We start from the raw sequence: 24,547 nt of genomic DNA, 5'->3' as shown, positions 1-24,547 counted from the left end.
AGCGCGAATTGACATGGACACGGCCACACACACTCAATCTGAACCGGATCACACAGAGCTGACAGCACATACACACAGACAAGTGTTCGTACACAACTCACACTCTGCTATCCTCAGTGTTTTCTTCTCTCTATAGTAACTAGTTCATTCTTGATTTAGACAAACATTAGTTGGTTCATCTCTATGTGAGACCACAATGGCTGCACTATCACTACCAGTGATGTGGTGGTAAATCAAACTGGTGGGTAAACTCTGATCGCCGTTCGGGGTGAGTAAAGTAACACGCTTCATACCCAAAAAAGGTGCGTTTACCCTCCACTACTGATCATAACTACTGTGGATAATACTAAAAACACTACCAGACTTTAAACCAGACCTCTTGTTGGAGGATCTTCATGACCTGGTCCAGCCACTCCTGGTCTCTCCTGCTGTCTGCTGCCACATCATCCTCCTCCTGCAGAGACACACACAACAACCACCAAAGATGAACAAATAATAATATATGTTATTTAGTAGAGGCTTTTATCCAAAGCAACTTACAGTCATGCCTGCATACAATTGAAGTATGGGTGGTCCCAGCGGGAATCAAACCCACAACCATTTGGCCATGCTCTACCAACTAAGCCTCACAGGGCGACTCTTCTCTGTACAACCAGAAAATCTATAAATTAAGGCAATTTCACTTCAACGCAGATACAAAAATAAAGGCTGAGGTGAGGTCAGAAAATGAAGCTTTCATGAAAAATAAGAGAAAAGAAGGAGTCACTAGAGTGTGATGAGCCAAGAAAAGCCCCTTGCCAAACCCTCTCCTAACCCAAACAGCCCTGGGACAATTGTGCACCGCCTAATGGGTGACCCCAAGCTGTAGTGGCGCCTCAGCACTGCGATGCCTTAGACCGCTGCGCCACTCAGGGTCAGTCTTTATTAAAGAGACACCATCAGCAGCGTGCAGATAGTGCAACCTTGTTACTGCTAATGAACCCTCTAGTATGCATACATACACCAGTGCCAGTTCCCTATGTATATACACCTTGTCCCAGTTAACAGAACCCTGCAAGGCTTTTAACCTCAGGTGCTGTCTCTCAAAGAGGTAGAGGGGGGAGGGGTCGGTGAAAGGAGGATAAGGTGTGTGGGGATGAGGCACCAATTGCACTCGTATCCCCCCCGAAGGTCCTCCCTGGCTCTCCTATCCCCTAGACAGATGGGGATGGTGGGCCTCCCTGGCTCTCCTATCCCCTAGACAGATGGGGATGGTGGGCCTCCCTGGCTCTCCTATCCCCTAGACAGATGGGGATGGTGGGCCTCCCTGGCTCTCCTATCCTCTAGACAGATGGGGATGGTGGGCCTCCCTGGCTCTCCTATCCTCTAGACAGATGGGGATGGTGGGCCTCCCTGGCTCTCCTATCCCTTAGACAGATGGGGATGGTGGGCCTCCCTGGCTCTCCTATCCTCTAGACAGATGGGGATGGTGGGCCTCCCTGGCTCTCCTATCCCTTAGACAGATGGGGATGGTGGGCCTCCCTGGCTCTCCTATCCTCTAGACAGATGGGGATGGTGGGCCTCCCTGGCTCTCCTATCCTCTAGACAGATGGGGATGGTGGGCCTCCCTGGCTCTCCTATCCTCTAGACAGATGGGGATGGTGGGCCTCCCTGGCTCTCCTATCCTCTAGACAGATGGGGATGGTGGGCCTCCCTGGCTCTCCTATCCCTTAGACAGATGGGGATGGTGGGCCTCTCTGGCTCTCCTATCCTCTAGACAGATGGGGATGGTGGGCCTCCCTGGCTCTCCTATACTCTAGATGGATGGGGATGGTGGGCCTCCCTGGCTCTCCTATCCTCTAGATGGATGGGGATGGTGGGCCTCCCTGGCTCTCCTATACTCTAGATGGATGGGGATGGTGGGCCTCCCTGGCTCTCCTATACTCTAGATGGATGGGGATGGTGGGCCTCCCTGGCTCTCTTATCCTCTAGATGGATGGGGATGGTGGGCCTCCCTGGCTCTCCTATACTCTAGATGGATGGGGATGGTGGGCCTCCCTGGCTCTCTTATCCTCTAGATGGATGGGGATGGTGGGCCTCCCTGGCTCTCCTATACTCTAGATGGATGGGGACGGTGGGCCTCCCTGGCTCTCCTATCCTCTAGATGGATGGGGATGGTGGGCCTCCCTGGCTCTCCTATCCTCTAGATGGATGGGGATTGTGGGCCAGGGAAGACTTTCGGGGGGAGACGAGCAATTGTATGTTGTAAAACTGCTTGCACGCGTGTTACCACTGCACTATGTCTCCCGGTCATGGCTTTTGCGTCATCAGTACAGATACCAACACATCTTGACCACCAAAGTCCATTTGATGTCACCAAGCTGTCCAGTACTTTAAAAATATCCTCTCATGTTGTCCTGGTTTCCAGAAGAGGATGTCTTAATTTACCCCCCATAAACGTAACGGACACATACCAGGAGCTGTGCCAGGCCCACAACGTCTGTTGACTCATCCAGCTGTAACGCCTAGAATTCACTGGCTTGTATGCGAAGCAGTAATTGTTTCAAAACATCTCCTGCCATGTCACTGCTGCGTCGTGAAACAGTGTTGTTTGATGAAGGCATTGTCTGTATAGTTTTTTTTACCTTTTCCCCCAGCATTGTCCCAGCCATATCCGCAGCAGCAGGAAGAATTAAGTCCTCCACAATAGTATGGGGCCTGCCTGCCCTAGCCACTCAGTAGCTCACCATATAAGATATATCTAGCCCCTTCTTATTAATGGTATCTGTTGCTTTTATACATGTCTTACTACTCGAAAGTTGTTTTTATTCTCGCTCAAAAGAGTCCCGTGGCTTATTTTTCAAATTGTCATGTTTTGTTTCTAAATGTCTGCGCAAGAGTGAAGGTTTCCCCCGAGAGAGTAACGGTTAATGTGATTGGATGTTAATTATTTGACTAGGCTACTTGTATTTGACATTGTGTTGTTATTTCGCTGAACACTAGATGGTTTAATTTTATTTTTGGCAGTGAAACGAGGCTACTCAGTCGAGAGTACCCCCGACGACATTGCGCGTACCCTAGTTTGGGAATACCTGCCCTAGACTGATGGGGATGGTGGGCCTCCCTGGCTCCCCTAGACGGATGGGGATGGTGGGCCTCCCTGGCTCCCTTCGACGGATGGGGATGGTGGGCCTCCCTGGCTCCCCTCGACGGATGGGGATGGTGGGCCTCCCTGGCTCCCCTAGACGGATGGGGATGGTGGGCCTCCCTGGCTCCCCTAGACGGATGGGGATGGTGGGCCTCCCTGGCTCCCCTAGACGGATGGGGATGGTGGGCCTCCCTGGCTCCCCTCGACGGATGGGGATGGTGGGCCTCCCTGGCTCCCCTAGACGGATGGGGATGGTGGGCCTCCCTGGCTCCCCTAGACGGATGGGGATGGTGGGCCTCCCTGGCTCCCCTAGACGGATGGGGATGGTGGGCCTCCCTGGCTCCCCTAGATGGTTGGTGATGGTGGGGCCTGGTGGTAGCGATAGCGCACAGCTAATTTCCATGTCTTCAGAGACCCTCATTAGTGTGACTGGAGAGGGAGGGAGGGAGGGAGGGAGGGAGGGAGGGAGGGAAAGGGGACTAGGTAGAGGCAGAGATAGGTAGTGAGACAGGCAGAGAGAATGAGAGCGATAGAATGAGAGAGAGCGATAGAATGAGAGAGAGCGATAGAATGAGAGCGAGGTGAGGTGTGGGCTTGCTTGGTGGTGGGCTCCTCATCACCCCTGCCTTCTGTGCCTCCCACGGAGGTGAGAAGGGTGTGTGTGTCTGTATGTGTGTGGCCCCTCAGAGGATGCATAACAATACACTGACCCTTCGTCTCTCATTAGGGGCCCTGTTGGAAAACAAACTGGCCTGGCAATTATGTCCTTATTACAGACACATCATTAAGTCCACAACAAGCTGCTGCTGCCAAAGGAGAAGGAGCTGACCGCTACTGCCACTCTATTACTGTTTGTCCTCCTGGAGTGGCAGGGAGAGAGTATGCTGAGGGAAAGAGTATGCTGAGGCAAAGAGTGTGCGAGTCTTTTTAATTTGTCCCAATTTTTTTTGTTATTTTATATGTTGTCTATTTTATGTATTATTTGTTTATAGTTACAAATAAATAAATAATGATTTCGTATTTTTTAATAGTCTTTAAAAAAATGTTTTAACTGCATTGTTGGTTAGTAAGTATTTCACTGTAAAGTCTACACCTGTTGTATTCGGAGCATGTGACAAATAACATTTGATTTGATTTGTGTGTGGACGGCCGTGGCAACACAAAGGGCTTTTCCCACAACCACCCTCAGTAACAGCGGAAAATAAATAAAAGGTACAGTATAGCAGAACAACTCCTCCTCTCAGACAGAGAACCACACTGCTGCCCCTATTCAACTCTGTCTGAATCTTTCAGTTGCAGAAACAAACATCTCAACATCAACATTTGACACAGTAAAATACCTGGTGGAAAACACTCTGTTACTAAGTAAGCAGTAGGTGAATTTCAGCCTGGACAGATTAAAACACGTCTGGTTTCCTGGTAACTTCCAGTTGCATGTAGATCTACACAGACACACAATTACTGTTTCCCCCTTGTCCTTCCATGGTTCCTGGGGGATTTTCAATTAGCAACACACCGTGACTGGCTCCTCTCCGCTCCAAACACCCACACACACATAACCACAAACACACACCCTTCCTGTGACAGACCACTTACCCGTTCTCCAGTGGGTCCCTGAGCACCCGACAGCGCCGTGATCCACGGACGAGCAATTAACACCAACAGACACACACACGGCGTTGACCGGGCGGAATGCCATTAGCCGCCATTAACACACACCCGGAGCAACGCTCACCTCACACACACTTCACGGTCATTAAGCTCTGATAAGTTGGAACATTTCTTCAAACGTATCTAGGCCCTGTCATTCCAGGGTAGGTGGTGCCTGATTCCTGGCTGGCATACACTCTCTCATCCTGTGATGAAGACAGGAAGTTGATTGTAACGCTGTGTCGGTTAATTAACGACATGGGAGAAGAGCGAGAGAAGGAGTGATCTATGGGGAGGAAGTGAGGACGTACTGTAGTTAAAGCTTGTTGTCATGAAAAAAAGGGTCCTTCTTAAACAAGAAAAGCCGTGAGCCAAATAACTTAATATTGAGTAAGAGTGTGAGATTTTCAATATTGCGGCGTTTTTTTCTTCTCTTGAATAAGAGATAGTTGTATCCTAGCCTGGTTCCATTCTGTAATGTACGTAGCCATGTTTTCTAGGATTGTCTTCCTATACATAAAGCTAGTGTTTCCCCTACAGTGAGGGAAAAAAGTATTTGATCCCCTGCTGATTTTGTACGTTTGCCCACTGACAAAAAAATTATCAGTCTATAATTTTAATGGTAGATTTATTTGAACAGTGAGAGACAGAATAACAACAAAAAAATCCAGAAAAACACGTCAAAAATGTTATAAATTTATTTGCATTTTAATGAGGGAAATAAGTATTTGACCCCCTCTCAATCAAAAAGATTTCTGGCTCCCAGGTGTCTTTTATACAGGTAACGAGCTGAGATTAGGAGCACACTCTTAAAGGGAGTGCTCCTAATCTCAGTTTGTTACCTGTATAATAGACACCTGTCCACAGAAGCAATCAATCAATCAGATTCCAAACTCTCCACCATGGCCAAGACCAAAGAGCTCTCCAAGGATGTCAGGGACAAGATTGTAGACCTACACAAGGATGGAATGGGCTACAAGACCATCGCCAAGCAGCTTGGTGAGAAGGTGACAACAGTTGGTGCGATTATTCGCAAATGGAAGAAACACAAAAGAACTGTCAATCTCCCTCGGCCTGGGGCTCCATGCAAGATCTCACCTCGTGGAGTTGCAATGATCATGAGATAGGCGAGGAATCAGCCCAGAACTACACGGGAGGATCTTGTCAATGATCTCAAGGCAGCTGGGACCATAGTTACCAAGAAAACAATTGGTAACACACTACGCCGTGAAGGACTGAAATCCTGCAGCACCCGCAAGGTCCCCCTGCTCAAGAAAGCACATATACATGCCCGTCTGAAGTTTGCCAATGAACATCTGAATGATTCAGAGGACAACTGGGTGAAAGTGTTGTGGTCAGATGAGACCAAAATGGAGCTCTTTGGCATCAACTAAACTCGCCGTGTTTGGTGGAGGAGGAATGCTGCCTATGACCCCAAGAACACCATCCCCACCGTCAAACATGGAGGTGGAAACTTCACTGCATCAAAGGGACGATGGACGGGGCCATGTACCGTCAAATCTTCGGTGAGAACCTCCTTCCCTCAGCCAGGGCATTGAAAATGGGTCGTGGATGGGTATTCCAGCATGACAATGACCCAAAACACACGGCCAGGGCAACAAAGAAGTGGCTCAAGAAGAAGCACATTAAGGTCCATAGAAAATCTGTGGCGGGAGCTGAAGGTTCGAGTTGCCAAACGTCAGCCTCGAAACCTTAATGACTTGGAGAAGATCTGCAAAGAGGAGTGGGACAAAATCCCTCCTGAGATGTGTGCAAACCTGGTGGCCAACTACAAGAAACGTCTGACCTCTGTGATTGACAACAAGGGTTTTGCCAAGAAGTACTAAGTCATGTTTTACAGAGGGGTCAAATACTTATTTCCCTCATTAAAATGCAAATCAATTTATAAATTTTTTGACATGCGTTTTCTGGATTTTTTTGTTGTTATTCTGTCTCTCGCTGTTCAAATAAACCTACCATTAAAATTAAAGACTGATCATTTCTTTGTCAGTGGGCAAACATACAAAATCAGCAGGGGATCAAATACTTTTTTCCCTCACTGTATATGCATTTAGGGGATCGTGGACGCCAATGCAAAACAATTTCAATATACTGTATATATAACGTAGATGTATATCAGATGTATGCCCCAGGAAGACTCCAGAAAGAACAAGCCCCCCACCCCCTAACTCTGCCACCGCTGCTACAAAAAATCCTAGGGGAAACACTGATAAATCCCAAACACACTAGACCACCACGTTATGTTACAGCCTTATTCTAAAATTGATTAAATTATTTTTTTCTCCCCCTCATCAATCTACACACAATACCCTATAACGACAAAGCAAAAATAGATTTTCAGAAATGTTTGCAAATGTATTAAATATAAAAAATATCACATTTACATAAGTATTCAGACCCTTTGCTCAGTACTTTGTTGAAGCACCTTTGGCAGCGATTACAGCCTTGAGTCTTCTTGGGTATGACGCTACAAGGTTGGCACACCTGTATTTGGCAAGTTTCACGCATTCTTCTCTGCAAATCCTCTCAAGTTCTGTCAGGTTGGACAGGGAGCGTCGCTTCACAGCTAGTTTCAGGTCTCTCCAGAGATGTTCGATCGGGTTCATGTCCGGGCTCTGGCTGGACAGCTCAAGGACATTCAGAGACTTGTCCCGAAGCCACTCCTGCATTGTCTTGGCTGTGTGCTTAGGGTTGTCCTGTTAAAAGGTGAACTTTCGCCCCCGTCTGAGGTCCTGAGCGCTCTGGAGCAGGTTTTCAACAAGGATCTCTTTGTACTTTGCTCCGTTCATCTGTCCCTCGATCCCGACTAGTCTCCCAGTCCCTGCCACGGAAAAACATCCCCACAGCATGATGCTGCCACCATAATGCTTCACCGTAGGGATGGTGCCAGGTTTCCTCCAGACGTGATGCTTGGCATTCAGGCCAAAGAGTTCAATCTTGATTTCATCAGACCAGAGAATCTTGATTCTCATGGTCTGCGAGTCTTTAGGTGCCTTTTGACAAACTCCAAGCGGGCTGTCATGTGTCTTTTACTGAGGAGTAGCTTCCGTCTGGCCACTCTACCATAAAGGCCTGATTGGTGGAGTGCTGCAGAGATGGTTGTCCTTTTGGAAGGTTTTCCCATCTCCACAGAGGAACTCTGGAGGTCTGTCAGAGTGACCATCGGGTTCTTGGTCACCTCCCTGGCCAAGGCCCTTCTCCGCTAATTGCTCAGTTTGGACGGGCGGCCAGCTCTATGAAGAGTCTTGGTAGCTCCAAACTTCTTCCATTTAGGAATGATGGAGGCCATTGTGTTCTTGGGGACCTTCAATGCTGCTGAAATTTTGGGGTACACTTCCCCAGATCTGTGCCTCGACACAATCCTGTCTTGGAGCTCTACGGACAATTCCATCGACCTCATGGCTTGGTTTTTGCTCTGACATGCACTGTCAACTGTGGGACCTTACATAGACAGTCGTGTGCTTTTCCCAATCATGTCCAATCTAATGAATTTACCACAGGTGGACTCCAATCAAGTTGTAGAAACATCTTAAGGATGATCAATGGAAACAGGATGCACCTGAGCTAAATCTTGAGGGTCTGAATACTTATGTAAATGAAAACCTGTTTTCGCTTTGTCATTATGGGATATTATGTGTAGAGTGATGAGGAAAATGTTTTATTTCATCCATTTTAGAATAAGACTGTAATATAACAAAATGTGGAAAAGGTCAAGGGGTCTGAATACTTTCCGAATGCACCTCCCTAAGTGTCCATGTATGCCTACTCACCCATACTTATCCAGTCAACGACTAGAAAGGTCATATAGCTACATTTACCATAGCACTCTGTTACATGAGACTGAACCGCCACAGAGGCCAAGTGCCAGTTAGATTCCTCTGACTGAACTGGGACTTCAATACAAGTCAACTGTCTTTCCATGTTTTCCTATCAGTGATGGTAACCTATACATGTATCTGTTCCCACTGGGTCATTGTGAAGGTGGTAGAAGATGTCTCTTAACAGCTGATACTGGGTCAGATATTACGACCATCCTGCAGTGATTATTTTATGGATTCATGAACCTGTACCTCATCGGTGTCCAGCATTTCTGCCAGGTCCATCTCGGTCATGTTGAGGATGGATGCAGCAATGGACTGGGCCTTGACCATGGACTGCTTGGACAGCCCTCCGGCCCCTACTGACTTCTTCTTCTCTGCCCTCTTCCTGTTCTTCCTCAGCTGCGATTTGGCGTCCTGCACCTCGCGGAGAGTTTCGCTTGCCAGAGCCTGAGAGGAAGAAAATAAAGAAAGGGTGATGAAACTAGAGAATGCGAGAGACGGATACAGATGTAGGATCTAAATTTCAGCCAGTTTTCTACCGCAGGGAAAAAAAGTCCTGCAGCAACAGAAAATGTGAATTATTATGTGTATTATAACTCATGGACATTTTTGTCGGGGTTTATACATTTTTTTGTAAGGGAAAAGTGGAAATTACAGACTTCAGAAGCCTTTTTAAACTTTAAATAGACCACAAGTTCAACATTTCCTGCATTGTTGGAAAGTTCTCCTGCAACAGGGTGATCAAATTAAGACCCTACACCTGTATAAATGATGAATAAATGAAACCTATCAAGACAGGAGCCGAGGGCGTCAGCAGCAATATAGAAGTTTAGTACCTGAGAGGGTTTCCGAGTTATCCGACCAATTGAATGGCGCAGTGATGACGGACACCGAGGGTATCTACACATCTTGGATATTAACAATAGGTTTTTTTCTCTGACAAATCTCCTCAGAATTGACGCGGACCGAATCACGCATGGGAAAGATGCTACCTTTTATTTATTTGCTTTTGAATGGGCTCACCATACAACAAGCCAATACAACGGCATAACAGTGTAAATAATTGAGCAATGAGGTGCATTTAAAATGGTGCCCGAGAGAGTGTGTGTGTGTGTGTGTGTGTGTGTGTGTGTGTGTGTGTGTGTGTGTGTGTGTGTGTGTGTGTGTGTGTGTGTGTGTGTGTGAAACCTCATTGGTCTTCAGGCACCTCAGAGGCCTGAATCCACTAAATGGCAGTTGGCTCTAAATACAAAGAGAGCGAGACAATTAAATGTCAAAGCTGCCACTGTACATGAGAAAGTCAATAACCCAAAACTCCCCTTTGCTTCATTTTGAGCTTATTGATCGATGCAATAATCTTCTGTATCATTCCCCTGTAAGCTCGCCTGAAAAGCTGACCTTGGAATGGACGGTCAGCCGAGAGATGGGCTAGGTAGCATGAGACTGCTTCTCAAGCACACACACAAGGAAAACTGCACACATACAGAAACAGACGTACACACACACACACACACACACACACACACACACACACACACACACACACACACACACACACACACACACACCACACACACACACACACACACACAGTGTACATAACCCAGGCTAATCATAAACAGACATACAGTAGACATCTCCATTGCTTTAGTTTATTTCATACGGGCAGATCAGAAGTACTTTGCTGAGGCTTTGCTAGATTTCATAAGGGAGAGCTCTGAGAGTTGGTGGGGAGAGTTATCGTTGACAGACAGATCGTGGACGGAGCCGAGGTATGGTATTAGATGGACTATTAGTAAATTAAATCAAATATAAATGCATGAATCTCAGACAAAAACACAAATGAGCTGATTCTAAAAACCAAAATAATATGACTAAACAGACTAGGATATTCTGTAGGGTTTCTCTGTACATTCTATAAAGTATTTATACTTAAGCTGAGGTGTCTATTCTACCCCGAATCAATATATTATTAGGCAATAAGGCACGAGGGGGTGTGGTATATGGCCACGAGGTGGTGTGGTATATGGCCACGAGGTGGTGTGGTATATGGCCACGAGGTGGTGTGGTATATGGCCACGAGGTGGTGTGGTATATGGCCACGAGGTGGTGTGGTATATGGCCACGAGGTGGTGTGTTAAATGGCCAATATACAGTTGAAGTCAGAAGTTGGAGTCATTAAAACTCGTTTTTCAACGACTCCACAGATTTATTGTTTAACAAACTATAGTTTTGGCAAGTCGGTTAGGACATCTACTTTGTGCATGACACAAGTAATTTTTCCAACAATTGTTTACAGACAGATTATTTGACTTCTAATTCACTGTATCACAATTCCAGTGGGTCAGAAGTTTACATACACTAAGTTGAAAATTCCAGAAAATTATGTCATGGCTTTAGAAGCTTCTGATAGGCTAATTGACATAATTTGAGTCAATTAGAGGTGTACCTGTGGATGTATTTCAAGGCCTACCTTCAAACTCAGTGCCTCTTTGCTTGACATCATGGGAAAATCTAAAGAAATCAGCCAAGACCTCAGAAAAAACATTGTAGACCTCCACAAGTCAGGTTCATCCTTGGGAGCAATTTCCAAACGCCTGAAGGTACCACGTTCATCTGTACAAACAATCGTACGCAAGTATAAACACCATGGGACCACGCAGCTATCATACCGCTCAGGAAGGAGACGAGTTCTGTCTCCTAGAGATGAAAGTACTTTGGTGCGAGAAGTGCAAATCAATCCCAGAACAACAGCAAAGGACCTTGTGAAGATGCTGGAGGAAACAGATACAAAAGTATCTATATCCACAGTAAAACGAGTCCTATATCAACATAACCTTAAAGGCCGCTCAGCAAGGAAGAAGCCACTGCTCCAAAACCGGCATATAAATGCCAGACTGCGGTTTGCAACTGCACATGGGGACAAAGATCATACTTTTTGGAGAAATGTCCTCTGGTCTGATTAAACAAAAATAGAACTGTTTGGCCATAATGACCATCGTTAAGTTTGGAGGCAAAAGGGGGAGGCTTGCAAGCCGAAGAACACCATCCCAACCGTGAAGCACGGGGGTGGCAGCATCATGTTGTGGGGGTGCTTTGCTGCAGGAGGGACTGGTGCACTTCACAAAATAGATGGCATCATGAGGAAAGAAAATTATGTGGATATATTGAAGCAACATCTCAAGACATCAGTCAGGAAGTTAAAGCTTGGTCGCAAATGGACAATGACCCCAAGCATACTTCCAAAGTTGTGGCAAAATGGCTTAAGGACAGCAAAGTCAAGGTATTGGAGTGGCCATCACAAAGCCCTGACCTCAATCCTATAGAATATTTGTGGGGAGAACTAAAAAAGTGTGTGCGAGCAAAGAGGCCTACAAACCTAATTCAGTTACACCGGCTCTGTCAGGAGGAATGGGCCAAAATTCACCCACCTTATTTTGGGAAGCTTGTGGAAGGCTACCTGAAACGTTGGACCCAAGTTAAACAATTTAAAGGCAATGCTACCAAATACTAATTGAGTGTATGTAAACTTCTGACCTACTGGGAATGTGCTGAAAGAAATAAAAGCTGAAATAAATCATTCTCTCTACAATTATTCTGACATTTCACATTCTTAAAATAAAGTGGAGATCCTAACTGACCTAAGACAGTGAATTTTAACTAGGATTAAATGTCAGGAATTGTGAAAAACTGAGTTTAAATGTATTTGGCTAAGGTGTATGTAAACTTCCGACTTCAACTGTACCACGGCTAAGGGCTGTTCTTACACAGCCCTTAGCCGTGCTATATTGGCCATATACCACAAACCCTGAGGTGCATTATTGATATTATAAACTGGTTACCAACGTAATTAGAGCAGTAAAAATTAAATGTTTTGTCATACCCGTGGTATATGGTCTGATATACCACAGCTATCTTCATTTTCCTGATAGAGCAAACTGGGTTTGGTCTCCTTAAGCGTGCCGAGACTTCTTCTGTGTCCTGGAGGAATACACAGCTCATTAAGAAACTGCCAGAGATCCTATTATTTTATTTACAGCCCTAATAGATATTTACTGTCGCTAGTCAAGGGTTACAATCAATTGACCCAAACCCTGAATGTGTGGAATAATCCGGAAAGAGATTAAGGGGTGAATTCATCACTCATTTTGAGCCCTGGGAGAGAGAAAGAATGAAAGAGAGAAAGAGAGAGAGAAGAAGTGTGTATATATGCAAGTGAGACCAATTGTATATCACACTATTGTGTGTGTGTGTGTGTGTGTGTGTGCAGGTCGAGTCAGTCGCACACAGCTCTTACCCTGACAAACCTAGTATCACAATCACCGTAGCCAGAGGGCCAATTTAGACAGCAGAGGCTTACAACATGGAGATGGAGATCAACTGAGCAGGGAAACACTGTCCTTCTCTAATAACTACCCCCATTCGTTTAGATCACTCTCACAAGACCACACTCTCACAACAACTGTCTGGAAGGACTGACTGAGAAAATGGCCATTTGAAAACACACAGACAGGGATTGTAAAGGACAGTAGACCACAATATGTGGTTGAGTGAATTCAGACATCTCAAGTGTGAACATGGCACCTTCATAGATATATACTGATATAGACTATTACTGTTCTGTTTAACTGTGTTCAGTACCAATACTTTCCAAGTATATTTCCAAATACATTCCAATATTCAACTACTTGTAATTTCAAATCAAACATTGCTGAATACTTACTTCTAAAGTATGTGAAAGTACTTGAAATAATTGAAATAGTATTTGAACCCAAATCTGATGTCCAGCTTTGTGTCTGAGCCTAAGCCGGTGAGTGTAGGCAGCCAGTCCAGGGCCACTGTTTAGTGTTTAGCACATCAACAGAGGTGGAACATGGCCTGAGGCTGATAGAGAGGTGTAGAGGAGCCCGGGGTCCAACCAAACCGAGTACACAACAGAAGAAGGCCCCAGAAGCCCTCGACTGATCAATACATGACAGCAGTAAATCTCCTCTGGATAGCAGGTCAGCCTATCAAAAGGCCTCCTGTTCTTATCAGGAAACATAGAATGATGGGAATGATTTGAATGATGTGAATGCTCAACAACAGTGGCCCAGACATTCAGACAACTCAGCCCTAGTGTTCTGGGAACAAGGAAGGAAAGGGCTCAGTGGTAAAGATAGGATACAGGATGATGTTGTTAGGGGAGAAAATAGGGAGTGGGGGTAGAGAAGAGGGCAGGAAAGGAAGGTAGGGAGGGAGAGAGAGAGAAAGATGGGCAACCTATTATTAAAAACTTCCTGACAACAGTTTGCTCAGTTTATTTTGACCAGTGAAACAAATGTCTTGAGGGAGAACAAAGAGCTGGTGATGACCACAATGGTATCCATGTTGTCTCCTGGACTAGTTCTGAGGGAGGGGATACCATCGCAGTCTCTCTCAAGCCCCTCCCCCTCAACACTGCAGTCAGAGCTGATGGGCAGGCGTCACGGCGACGGTGTGATTGACAGGTTCTTTATCAGGCCCTGGCAGACACACCACTAGAAAGGCAGTTGGATTAGAACTGGGACCAGGCCAGACCTGGCCTCCAATCCCACTGGGCAGACACACACTGGCAGGGCCTTTACCCCCCATTATGCCCTCCACTAGCACAGACTAAGCACTCAGCCCTCACATCACCCAATGTCATGACTCAATTTGATGGTCGGATTAAAGACTGATTCAGAGGCAATTATGTTAATGAATCTAGAATAAGAGACGTCATATTACAATGGTTATTAGGTCTTTGTGTGAAGAGAACATGCCATGGCAGCAAGGCTAATTAGCAGTCCCTCGTCTGATTGTCATATCACAACCCTAATACGGTTATATTAGGATGCACTAGGCTAATCTCAGACCGAGATTGTCAAACTGGGTCATGTTCATTAGGCACCAAACGGAAGAAAACTGACTGAAACGCAGAGGGAGCTGGTTATTTTTATTTTAAATCTGTGGTGTGCCCGACTGAACACGACCCTGGTATCTCCATGTCTTTGACGGTGACCACCGACCCCTGTGCTGTGCTGTGTCTGCCCCCAGTACATTTAACCTCTGCCCTCTAACCCGTGCCCTGTCCCCAGTCCAGTACCTTAGTGAAGGCTTGTAGCTGCTCCAGCTGTGTGTGGGCCAGGCCCAGTCGTCTGTGCAGGGCCTCCAGGGCCACGGTGCTCTGCTGGGCCAGACCCTCCATCTGACGGGAGGCTGTCTGCTCCAGCTCAGCCTGGGCCCGCTCACTGGCCCTCACACGGGCCTGCAGGGCCTCCACACACTGCTCCTACAAGGAGGGAGAGAGAATGATATCAGATTTCCATTCACGCTGTTCCTATACATGACAACCCAGGGAGATTATATCATAATACAATGGGTTTGGAAATGACGCTATAAGAAGTCGTTGTGGAGTTAATCTCCACCTCTGTTAGTGTACTTCTCCCAGCTTGTCGATGGGAAGGAGAATTGTATAAAATCCACCTTATCAAATAGTATAATGCTGTTATTTTTTACCAAGTCAAAATAGAACGATCCCAGCCTGTGTGTAAGCAACAGCAATATTACCACTGCTGTCTACCTGGACGTCACACACACTACTAGAATGGTGAGCCTGAACTGATAGTGCTGCTACCTTCTTGTCCAGGCCCTCCTTGAGATCCTGACAGGTCGTCTCATACTGACTCTTCTCTTTAGTGGCTACGCTCAGCCTCCTCTTCAGAGAGTCTGTAAAGGCCTTCCTGTTAGTGGCCTCCTCTGTCAAGGTCTTCACCTGGACGTCACACACACAGAGGGAGAGAGGAGGAAGAACTTGAGATGACCTTAAATATAACAAAGATGTTTGAATGTGTTTTTCTTTAGCCCATGCTACAGTACTGTCTAAATTAAATCAAGGCTAGGTGTATATGTCGGTTAGTGGTGTTTTCAAGACATATAGTACATGCATAACCGATTCATTGTTAAATTTGCCAGCAGATGACGTCATGTGATGAAAACGTGCCATCTGAAATGTTGTTGTGACTACAGGAAAACCATAAAGTCTGGCGGGACTGTAAACGTGACATCTGAACTGTTGTTGTGACTACAGGAAAACCATAAAGTCTGGCGGGACTGTAAACGTGCCAGTGAAATGCATTTTATGCCATCTGATTATGCTAAGTCATTGTTGCGTGTGATTAAACCATGTGGTGTGAGATGTTAACTGAGGCCTACTTTCTTCTCCAGCTCCTCCACCAGTCCTCTGTGTGTCTTCTCAGTCTCCAGGAGGAACTTCATCCTGGTCTTCACGTCCTCCACCAGCTGCCTCTTCATGTGCACGTCTCTCTCTGTGTGGATCACCCTGGGAATGAGACACACACACACACACACACACACACACACACACACACACACACACACACACACACACACACACACACACGTCATTAACACGCACGCAAAGATGCAGACGCAAACACACGCAGAACCAGACACACACACACACAACGTGTCCCCACACTCCCCTTCCATCACATCTCATTATGACAACTAAATATATTGACAATCCCATGCTGATAGGGGATGCTGCAGAAAATAGGAATGGCTGTATAATATCCCATTTGTAGACTGCATACATTCCTGATTCCTAGACTAGTGGGGAATGTCTATGCATGTTGTGCAACATCAGTTGGGGAACATTTCTGACAAATGACCTTCTAGATCTTCTGAGACACACTAACATCCAGACTGCAGTAACAGTCTGATCTACACTAACATAGATGCAATTCAACACATCCAAATAGCATGAAAAGAGACAGTTCTTGATGAAATGTTCCACTACTGTCCTCGCCACATGAAAACCCATTCGACTGGGGAGGGGGACGTGGTTCTGTAGATAACGATCCAGAGGGGAATCATCTCCAAAAGAGTTTGTTTACTTGACTAGTTGACTATTCTGACAGTAACTAAGATAGAGAGACACTGGGGGCCCGCTGTTGAAACGGCTTGGCTGTGTGTGTGTCTAAAATGTACGACGTGTCACTTCACATTTCCAAACCTCTCCCCGACACGCTTAATATTCCCGTAACTCTTTAGAGCCTCATCTTAAGAGACTCTTTCAGTTAAACGGCTTAGCGTGTTGTTTATTCTGTTTACATGTTTTGCTCCGTTTTTTTTTCTTCACATAAAGGCAAATATTACCGACTTCATGGCCTTCTGGGGTCCCGCTAGGGGGGAATCAGAAGAACAAATGGAATGATATAATTAAAGATCAGATGTGTTTCCTTTTAATTAATCAGGTTTACATTGCAAAATATGTTTTGTTGTTTCTCCTCTCGGCCTGCGCATATTAAAGACTAGGCTTCGATTCTAAATAAACAGATGACGCAACCAAGGGGCAAGTGCCTTTGATATTTTTGTGTAAGTAAATGTCCCTGTCTCCCTCGATAGAGCCGTTAGCCTGGGGGCAGACTGGGCCAAATAAATGAGAGCTTGTCTTATTGGAGTGACATTAAATTAAATGAGAGAGGAGAGAGGAGAGTCTGGCCGGGGGGACCTGCTGCATAGGGTCCCTGGTTACCCCAATGGATTGAACCATTAATGAGAAAAGCCATATTGAACCTTTAGGACGTCTGTCTCTGTTGACTTTAAGAGCAGCAGCGTTAGAGAGAAGCCCAGCCACATCACACAGCTCCCTCTGTTCATCCCCAACACTAATAATGCTAATTACATCAGGAACATGTATTTTAGATGAACAGAGGATGAAAAAGAATGGGGGATAGCTACTATAGTAGTAGTTATTCTTCTGCAAGAGAGAGAGAGAGTGATCTGTATTTATGAAGTGTCAGTCGAGAGACTCGACTCGGAGCCTATATCCTGATCACTAACATTTTCACCCCACTGCTAGTTTCTTTTATCTCCTGTTTTTCCACTTTACCACTCGTCAAACATGCGCCCGTGATAATCACACTTTAAAGTGTTCGACAGACAGCAGTATGTGTTAAAAAACAAAGGAGAAGTCGAAACATAGATGTGTCTCTGCTAGACAGACAGACAGACAACAGGATCGCTGGAGATGAAAGAAGTAGGTTCATAAATAAAGCAGGGGCCTGGATGACAGATATTGACTGAGGACATGCGCTCTTACTTTGAAATTCACTTTTTTTTGTTGCCGAGGAGCAGCCTGCCTGGCCCCTTGGTGTGTACTGAGATGTATATTTCAGAGACGTCTGGTAGAGACATGTCTTTCATTCTGAGAGAAGCACACCCCGTCGAGCATGTGGCGAGGTGCTAGGGTAGCACCATGGCGATAGAAGAAGAAGGGACCAATGGATATGAGGGACGTTGTCGCGGAAACCGGCTGAGGGATCATCGCTCTGTCTCGGCTGTGATCTGCCCGCGCTTTGGTCACACACACAACGCCACTGTGATCGCTGTACACACTGAACAAACATGTTGGATGTATTATAGAAGATGAAAGGAAAAAAGGGGACTACAGTATCATATTGGGCCGAGAGAGAGAGAGAGAGAGAGAGGAGAGAGAGGAGAGAGAGGAGAGAGAGAGAGAGGAGAGAGAGAGAGAGAGAGAGAGAGAGAGAGAGAGGAGAGAGAGAGAGAGAGAGAGAGAGAGAGAGAGAGAGAGAGAGAGAGAAAAGAGAGAGAGAGAGAGAAAAAGAGAGAGAGAGAGGGAGAAAAAGAGAGAGAGAGAGAGAAATAAACTAACAGGTCAGTCCATTCTGCCTTTGTTTGAGAAGACAAATGTAAAGTTTGATAAGTTGATAATTGCTGAGACCTCTTAACATGTTACATGCTCATCGATCACAGCTTGGTAGTTTCACTTCTTTCAACTATGTAAGTCATTAACAGAGGGCCCGGGGGCCACTGTGGTGTTGTGTGGGTTTTTGTGTCACGAGGAGCAGAGTTGATCCTTCCTGCGGCACACACACTGGATCAATAACCTTCTCTTTGATCAAAACCCTCCATCTTATCGCAACACACAATGAACGACAGGGCACACACACAACATACATGGCATTAACACACACACAGAAAAATAAAATCACACGAATGCACCAACACACAAACAGAAAACCCCCCAGAGACTATTCAGAGCTGAGCTGGAGAGCAGGGCAGCAGTCAGAGAGCTGCCACACGGTGGAATCAAACACTGCAGATGAGACAGAGAGGAGGAAGAATGAGCAAGAGAGAACGGAGCGAGAAAGAGAGACAGACAGACAGAGAATGAGAGAAAGAGAGAGAAACAAAGTGAGAAAGAAAGCGTGAGAGAGATAGAGAGAGACAGAGAATGAGAGAGAAACAGAGGGGGAGAGAGAGAGAGAGAGAGAGAGAGAGAGAGAGAGAGAGAGAGAGAGAGCGCAGGTCTCTGTACTGACTTCTCCTGCAGTTCTCTGAGCTTCTCCTCTCTCTCCAGCAGCTGGGCTCGCAGGGCTTTGTTAGCCGACATGTGCCTCGTCACCTCCGCCTTGGAGCTCTGAGAATGGGAGACAGAGAGACAGAGTGTGTGAGCGTGTGCGCCACAGAGACAGGGGTGTTGTGACACTAGCGGTGACAGGTCAGATGTAGCAGCATGTGTTCTCATTAGAAGTGCAGACACTAGGATGACAGGAAGTGACAGAAAGAGATGTATAATACATTTACACAGTTGAGAAGTAGGAGGAGATTGTGATTGTGTACGGATCCATTTTTAAACCTCTTGTCTGTCTTTGTCATGTGAGAATATGTGGTGTATAAATACATTTCTGTAAATTCTTTCAATTCAATTCAATTCAAATAGAAGTGAATTGGTATGACATCATAGCTTATATGTAGGGGAATGATGGGAAAGGAGAACCCTGTCAAGTAAAAAAGCTACAAATATATATTTGTTGTGTATGTTTCTGGTTCTAGGTATCAGTATGCCTCTACTGCAGGATCAAAGAGAGAGAGGACAACGTTGTGTCAAAGTCTCTCTGGTGCACGTCTCACACACACACACACACACACACACACACACACACACACACACACACACACACACACACACACACACACACACACACACACCACACACACACACACACACACACACACACACACACACACACACACACACACACAACCCTTGTGGCCCGTGACTACAGGTGTGCTTGTGATCATGAGAATGATGGATATTTGTGTGTGCATCTTCCTTTTGGTTTAAAGGAGCTCTGGTCTCCAGCGGAAACTCGTAGGATCACACACACACACCCTCCCCCCAACACACTGTTCTCTCTGCTCAACCTCCTCACACTCCACCATCACCTCAGCCTTTGGTAACGACAGTAGCAATATGGCGGATGACACTGATGAGTGAGCTAATGAAGGGCTGATAACGGCATCGTACTGACACCTCGGAGGGTTCAGCCACTCAGAGGACACATCCTCACATCCACGCTGTTGTTTCCCATTTCTCACCTCACTGACAGGTGTTCCCTGGCATATCAAATAATAGGAAACCACTGGGTAATTGTCATTGGTAAATCTAATACGATTTTGAAAAGATGTGATGTATAAATCATCGGCTCTGTGGACATTTTTATCATATGTCAGCTGGCTAAATCTGGCACATTTACAGCAATGTGTGCATTGTCCCTGTCAAATAAATAAATAAATGTAAATTATATTGCTGCTGTGCTCTCTTCTTGACAGGCCACCATTAGTTGTTAATTGACTCAACTGTATGAATAAAGGTGGAATGATACAAATAAATACTGTATATCTATTGCAGTGAACTCCTGCTTCCTCTATCGTCTGACCACTAACCTTCAGTTTAGTGTGGAGCTGTTTGACCTCTGCCTCCAGGGCTTTGAGGACAGCAGGGCTGGGGGTCTCCAGGGGCTGGGGGGCGGTAGAGGGGAGCTGCTGGGGGGTGTTGGTCCTGTGGATCTGCCTCCACTGCTCCAGCTCCATCTCCAGCACCTTCTTCTGCTGCTCTACACCCGCCAGGTCAGAAGTCAGCTTCTGGGAACACCAGTAAACACACCGGGAGCAGAGAGAGAGAGGTAGTCAGAAAGTACTGCAGGATATAAGGTTAGATACCTGGACCTGTAGTATGAAAAAAGTGAAGGGAAAAGCCATGTAAACTAGAATTCCTGGACCTGCAACATACATATAAAGACAAAAATAGGAAGACAAAAATAGTTGTTTTGTGATTGAAAAACTAAGGTTGGTCAGAACGTACACTAGGTTGTCAGAACAGCACTCATAGATTGAGAAAAGACTTAAAGAAAATGTGACTGAAAGGATAACGAGACTGAAAGGATAACGAGACTGAAAGGATAACGAGACTGAAAGGATAACGAGACTGAAAGGATAACGAGACTGAAAGGATAACGAGAGAGTCTGAAAGTATACCTGCTACTGCTGTAGTGGCATCATGTAAAAATACAAGTTTGACCATGACTTCTGTTGTTATTCTGTCTGTGTATCCAGTGAGAGGTGGCGAGAAAGCTGGACCAGACCTGATACATGAGGATTGGACACCCTGAGAGGAACAATCTAACAGAGCACCAACCAAGTCCTCAGTTAAAATCAGAACACAGATCCACAAAGAGTCAGAGTAGGAGTGCTGACCCAGGATCAGTTTAGCCTTTTACATCGTCCTAGATAATATTGTATGGACAGATCCTAGATCAGCACTCCTACTCTGAGATGCTTTGTGTCTACAAACAAGTACACTACACTAGGCATGTACAGATGAAGCAGTGAAACAAGTGAACACAGGGTGAACCCGTTGGTGGATAAAAAAAAATCATTCTCAATGGAGAATCATTGAACATGCTTTTAAATCCAGGATTAGGTTTAATCTATGTCCAGGAAACCAGCCCCTTATGATGGACAAACTGAAAATCTTTTGAAAGTTACTGTTTATTCTTCTACAGCGTAACGTACTGACTGGTAACTGTGATTAAATCCTGTTTCTATCTTAATGAAGACGAGGATGATTCTGACGCGCGGCCGGCCGAAGGGCCCTAATTCTCTAACCCTGATTGGCAGGCGTAATAGAGCCATCCAGTAGAATCAGAGTGCACCATGGGACGGAGGGAGTTGAGCTGGGTTTGGTTTAGAAGCGGAGCGAGAAAGTGTGTATGAGTGAGAGAGAGAGAGAGAGCGAGAGAGAGAGAGTTAGTAAGAGCGAGGGAGGAATTGTAGGATAATACTGCTAGGTAATCAACTACCCTACTGTACCAGCGTATAAGACATGGTAAACATTTGCTTTGGGGCTAAACGGTTTAAACCGCATGCATATTGTCAACCTCAATGTGCTCAATGCTTTTCTGTTGTCAAATTTATCATTGCCACAATAATACGATCTGGTATCATATCAAACATAATGCTCACTTTGTAGCGCAAATAAGGAGAAGGTGATATGTGTGGTACACACACCCTCTCAACCCCCCACACCATCCCAACCCCCCCCCCCCCCCCCCCCACACACACCCTCCCAACCATCCTGGAAACCACAGTAGTCCCAGGGGTGGCCTCTCTGCTCTGCATACATGGAGGTTATTGATATCTGGTTGCCTGCTGACACCTCTTAGTAGAATCCCTCTTGTTTTAGGTTTCCTCCTCTTTGAAGGCTCACAGGCCATATCCCCACTGAGAGAGACAGAGAGAGGGGGGCTGCTTCTGCTGCTGGGTCGTGTGTGTGTATGGGTGTGTTAAGAGTGGCATTGATGACACTTCCCGTAAGACAGGCTTTGATTTCAGAGGGGCCATTTTCAGCCCTGGGTCTGGTGAGAGATGACACTGACACTGATGCATGTTGGGACCATTAGGCTGCCCAGCTGAAGTCTCTCTCTCTCTCTCTCACCCCCCTCTCTCTTTCTCGCTCTTCCTCTCTCCCACTACTCTCCCTCTCTTGCGCTTTCTCCTCTCCCTCCCGTTCTGTCTATTTCTGTTCCTCTCTCTCTTTTCCCGCTCTCTCTCCCTCTACCACTCTTGCACTCTCTCCCCTCCCACTCTCTCTATTTCGGTTCCTCTCTCCCCCCCTCTCTCGCCTCTCTTTCTCTCTAGGGTAGTGGTCTCGCTGGTGCCATTCCAAGTGATACCGAATCATTAGCAGGATAAATAATGAGACCGGTGGCTCCGAAAATAGCAAAGGAACCACATAGTCACAGAGACACACAGTTGTACAGTACACTCCCTCATTTTGGCCTGGCTCAGTTCCTCAACCACAACAAGCGAACGCTAGCCTAACATGACCTAGACCCAGACATACGTACAACACCTTAAAAATGGACTTGAGACAACACCAGTATCATCCTTCTAGAATAACACCAGAGAAACCTCAAGCCACGGAAGAGTGACGACACAGTACTTACCTAGTGTTCTAGACGAGAGATACTCATACTAACATCATAGAACTCAAGGACCAACAGCCATGACCTTCAATTCTAGACTTTAGATGAACCATAGATTCCTGGAAAGACAACTGAAGGCAGCAGTGGACCCATCTTTATTATGTTGGACCTTTATAGTGTCCGTCACCAGGATTTAAGTGCCAGGCTCTGTCATGTGCCTGGGCATAAAAAGCCTAGACCCAGAAAAACCCCTCTTCTCCCTGTCAGCCGTGTCTGTTTAACCCCTCTAATCCTGTGGTAATCCCAGCCTCTTACGGGCAGGATGGGAGCTGGGCCGATCCACACCTGGAGATTACGGGGTTGGGTTCGTGTCGAAGAGACGTTGAATTGTAGAACGAGGTAGAGGGGGAGGTTTGGGAGGGGTGTGAGGTACCTGATTCCAGACCCAAATGATCCCCTGTTCGGTTAATATGCGTGACCGACGTTTCTTTACTGCGGGAGGAACATTTTGGGAAATTACCGTAGTACATCTCACCTGTCACCCAGAGGCGGTTCCTCTAAGCTTCTGTCGCTTCCCTCGTTCCTCAAACGAGAGGAAAGAGAGGGAGAAGAAAAGAGTGTTAGAGGACAACGTCCCCCCCCAGTATCCTAATTATCCTTCATTTTCCTAACAGACTCTCTCTTTCTCATGCCTTTCCTTCCCACCTTGTTGAATAGAAAGTACAAAGACAGAAGTCAAGGAAAAGAGAGAACCATTAAGAGGGTCACGTTTTACAGACTGACGGCAATTATGGAGAGGGAACAGGGTGGAAATACCTAACAAAGCACTCTGCCGTGTGTGTGTGTATCTGTGAGTGTGTGTCTCTCTCTCTGTGTGTGTCTCTGACAGCTATTGCAGTCTGGTTCCTGACAGAGAGGTCTGTGGGGATGAGGTGGCTGGCGTGGTGTGATTGACTGATGAAAGTGTCACTGTGCTGTAGAGACACATGTTCCACTTAGGCTGAAAGGGTACGCCACTTCTCTCACTTTGTCTCTCTACCTCCCCCTCTCGCTCGCTACCTCTCCCCCTCTCTCCCTCACAGACACAGACACACACAGCCTGATTCACATTTCAATAACACACAACTTCTCACTGAAGTAACAGGAAACTACAGGACACCACTAAGGAGCCAAACAAACGAGGTAGCTCTACTTCTCAGTCTCTGACACTGTCATCATACCTTTTCACATGACAGCCCCCAAGGCGCCGGGCTAAGCCAATTAGAGCCAGAGTATTGGACTCTGAGTCAGAGAGCTAGCAGGCAGGCAGGGGCCAGCCAGATACCAGCCAACAGCACAGGACCTTGTGCCCTTTATAGGGGGAATGATCCCTGTTTTCTAGCTGAGAGCTCAGAGTCTTGGACAACTTCTGCTGCAGTGGCATTAATACTGCAGGAGTAAAAGACAGCTTTTGCTGTTTCTTTCTGGTCAGCCCAAGCGGAGAAAAGTGTGTGTGTGTGTGTGTGTGTGTGTCTATCTCTGTTTCTAGGTGTTTGTACGTGTGTGTGTGTGTGTGTGTGTGTGTGTGTGTGTGTGTGTGTGTGTGTGTGTGTGTGTGTGTGGCGTAT

The 24,547-nt window shown here is 46.2% G+C and overlaps 1 protein-coding gene across 1 annotated transcript in view; it reads right to left on the bottom strand.

Annotated features, from left to right (window-relative positions):
- cntln (centlein, centrosomal protein) overlaps positions 1 to 24,547 on the bottom strand; it is a 181,035-nt gene that overhangs the window by 16,348 nt on the left and 140,140 nt on the right. The window contains exons 20-26 of the mRNA XM_045716502.2: positions 20,401 to 20,598; positions 18,993 to 19,090; positions 15,835 to 15,961; positions 15,257 to 15,394; positions 14,726 to 14,911; positions 8,869 to 9,066; positions 377 to 454 (exon numbers count right to left, since the gene is read on the bottom strand). Of these exons, the coding sequence (XP_045572458.1) occupies positions 377 to 454; positions 8,869 to 9,066; positions 14,726 to 14,911; positions 15,257 to 15,394; positions 15,835 to 15,961; positions 18,993 to 19,090; positions 20,401 to 20,598 (1,023 nt within the window). The remainder of the gene's footprint in view (positions 1 to 376; positions 455 to 8,868; positions 9,067 to 14,725; positions 14,912 to 15,256; positions 15,395 to 15,834; positions 15,962 to 18,992; positions 19,091 to 20,400; positions 20,599 to 24,547) is intronic.

This window comes from Salmo salar, chromosome 04 (assembly GCF_965601325.2).
Source record: "Salmo salar chromosome 04, fSalSal1, whole genome shotgun sequence".
NCBI lineage: Eukaryota > Metazoa > Chordata > Actinopteri > Salmoniformes > Salmonidae > Salmo > Salmo salar.
Note: the sequence above shows the minus strand (reverse complement) of the source record. Positions and strands in the feature narration are given on the sequence as shown.